Below are 2,500 nucleotides of genomic sequence, written 5' to 3'. Positions count from 1 at the left end.
CTCAAATCAAATGTGAAGATATAAAAAATCAGCTGTGAAGAAGAAAAAGGGAATTAATTTAAAGTAAATTTAGTATCACAAACCCACGGATTACCCCCCCCCCTTCCATTACTGAGCTTGTTGGGCAAAAGCCGGATTTTTGAAGGTGTTGGTCGCAGGTCTGTAGAGGGGGTTGCCATCCTGAAAAAAATGTATATTCATATTTTAGAATTCATTAATACAGTTGGATTATATAGAATGATAAAAAATAAAAGATGTTCAGTAACTCAAAATTGTAAAATGATAGGTTAAAAATTAACTGAAAATAAAATATTTTAAAAATAAGGTCTAAGCACGTAGCTTTAGTGGAATTACATATTTATCAATGCGTATGTATATATCTATAATTGATCATATCGGATGCCCATCTATCAGTCTATGGATTTAAAACATTTATTCATACCATTTCATTTACACGCATATCTGACAGCTTATGTGATTTATCCAAACTACATCTAAATCTTTATCTCACTGTTTGTCAGTCTACTTATTTATTAATTTATATGTCTACTTAGAAGCCTATATATATATATATATATATATATATATATATATATATATATATATATATATATATATATATATATATATATATATATATATATTATGCATACATTTTATATATATATATATATATATATATATATATATATATACATATATATATATATATATATATATATATATATATATATATATATATATATACATACATATATATATATATATACATACATATATATATACATATACATAAATATATATATATATATATATATATATATATATATATATATATATTATACATACATTATATATATATATATATATATATATATATACATATATATATATATATATACATATATATATATATATACACATATATATATATATATATATATATATATATATATATATACATGTGTGTGTGTCTGTGTGTGTGTGTGTGTGTGTCTGTGTGTGTGTGTGTGTGTGTCTGTGTGTGTGTGTGTGTGTGTGTGTGTGTGTGTGTGTGTGTGTACAGTGAATATATATATATATATATATATATATATATATATATATATATATATATATATATATATATATATATATATATATGCTGGACCACTAAATTACTCCTTACCGTATTCCACTGAGCTTTCCTGCGTTCGTCTTCAAACTTGGCATACTCTCGACGGTCGTGTATTGTTGTGAGTAATTTCCAAATAAGGAGCGTGAGGAGGCCAATAGCCACAATTGCGGCCACGAGTCCGAACACGATGCCTAAAAGGAGAAAAAGGGGGAACAAAAGTTATTATTTCTTAAAGGAAAAACAAGATATTTTTCTGTTGGTTTAATACAAATTTAAAGGGGAAATTTCAGTGATGAATTAAAATAATGATTATTCAAATTTAAGAAAAAGCACATTTCTGCTTGCATCGTATAATCGTAAAGTGTATACATTATTTTTGCGTCTAGTCTATCAAAAAAAAAAAAAAAAATCCATAGTGTATTCTATATCATAGTCCGTCCTGTATGGAGAAAAAAAAATATTGAAAATCCGGGGAGATGAAAAATTAATGCAAAATAGATATTGATATCAACGTCCTTATCTTTATTGTCACATTATTATGACAGCCATTATTAACAGTATTACTGTCGTTATCAATATGATAAGGATTATTAATATTTTCATTGTTATTATTGTTGTTATTAGTATTATTATTGTCATTATTATTATCACCATGAGCATTTTCATTATCATCATTATCACTTTCATTATCATTGTTATCATCAGCCTTATCATCATTATTATTATCTCTATCATTTTACTGTTAGTATGATCATAACCATTAACATTAGCATTATCATCTTTATCATTGCTATCACTCTAATTATGGATAGAAGGAGTAGCATTACAAAGAAACAAAACAAATGAGGTACGAACCCAAAACAGGTGCAGCTTCCGGACACTGCTGTTCCCTGAGAACGTAAATGTCGTACTTTCCGTTATCCATGTACAAATATGTGAAGTTGAAGTAACAGCCTGTATCTGTGTCCTCGAAAGTGCAGAGGCGAGCGTTGTTCAAGATCTTGTCTGTAAAAGGAAACGGGGAAAATGTTAGATTTTGGTTACCGTCTTCTGTTCCGCTGTTGTTGTTGTTGTTATTGTTATTGTTATTGTTATTGTTGTTGTTGTTGTTGTTGTTGTTGATGTTGTTGTTGTTGTTGTTGTTGATGATGACGTTGATGTTGATGATGATGTTGATGTTGATGTTGATGTTGATGATGTTGTTGTTGCTGTTGTTGTATTCATGGATTTTAGAAGGTGGTGGTGTTCGTTTTGTTGTTGTTCTGATAATTATTATTGTCCTTGTTGCCATTGCTATTGCTGCTGATATTATGTGTAGTATTAGTATCGCTATCGTCATTGTTATCGCCATAGCCATCGTCATAGCAACTCTCATAGCCACAG

General features: G+C 28.0%; 1 protein-coding gene across 1 annotated transcript in view; it reads right to left on the bottom strand.

The window, feature by feature from the left end:
* LOC113819144 (integrin beta-PS-like) overlaps positions 1–2,500 on the bottom strand; it is a 26,630-nt gene that overhangs the window by 324 nt on the left and 23,806 nt on the right. The window contains exons 17-19 of the mRNA XM_070123946.1: positions 1,973–2,122; positions 1,169–1,308; positions 1–180 (exon numbers count right to left, since the gene is read on the bottom strand). The exon at positions 1–180 is cut by the window's left edge and continues 324 nt beyond it. Coding sequence (XP_069980047.1) covers positions 109–180; positions 1,169–1,308; positions 1,973–2,122 — 362 coding nt within the window. The 3' untranslated portion in view covers positions 1–108. The remainder of the gene's footprint in view (positions 181–1,168; positions 1,309–1,972; positions 2,123–2,500) is intronic.

The sequence above is a fragment of the Penaeus vannamei genome, chromosome 7, assembly GCF_042767895.1.
Source record: "Penaeus vannamei isolate JL-2024 chromosome 7, ASM4276789v1, whole genome shotgun sequence".
Lineage (NCBI taxonomy): Eukaryota > Metazoa > Arthropoda > Malacostraca > Decapoda > Penaeidae > Penaeus > Penaeus vannamei.
Note: the sequence above shows the minus strand (reverse complement) of the source record. Positions and strands in the feature narration are given on the sequence as shown.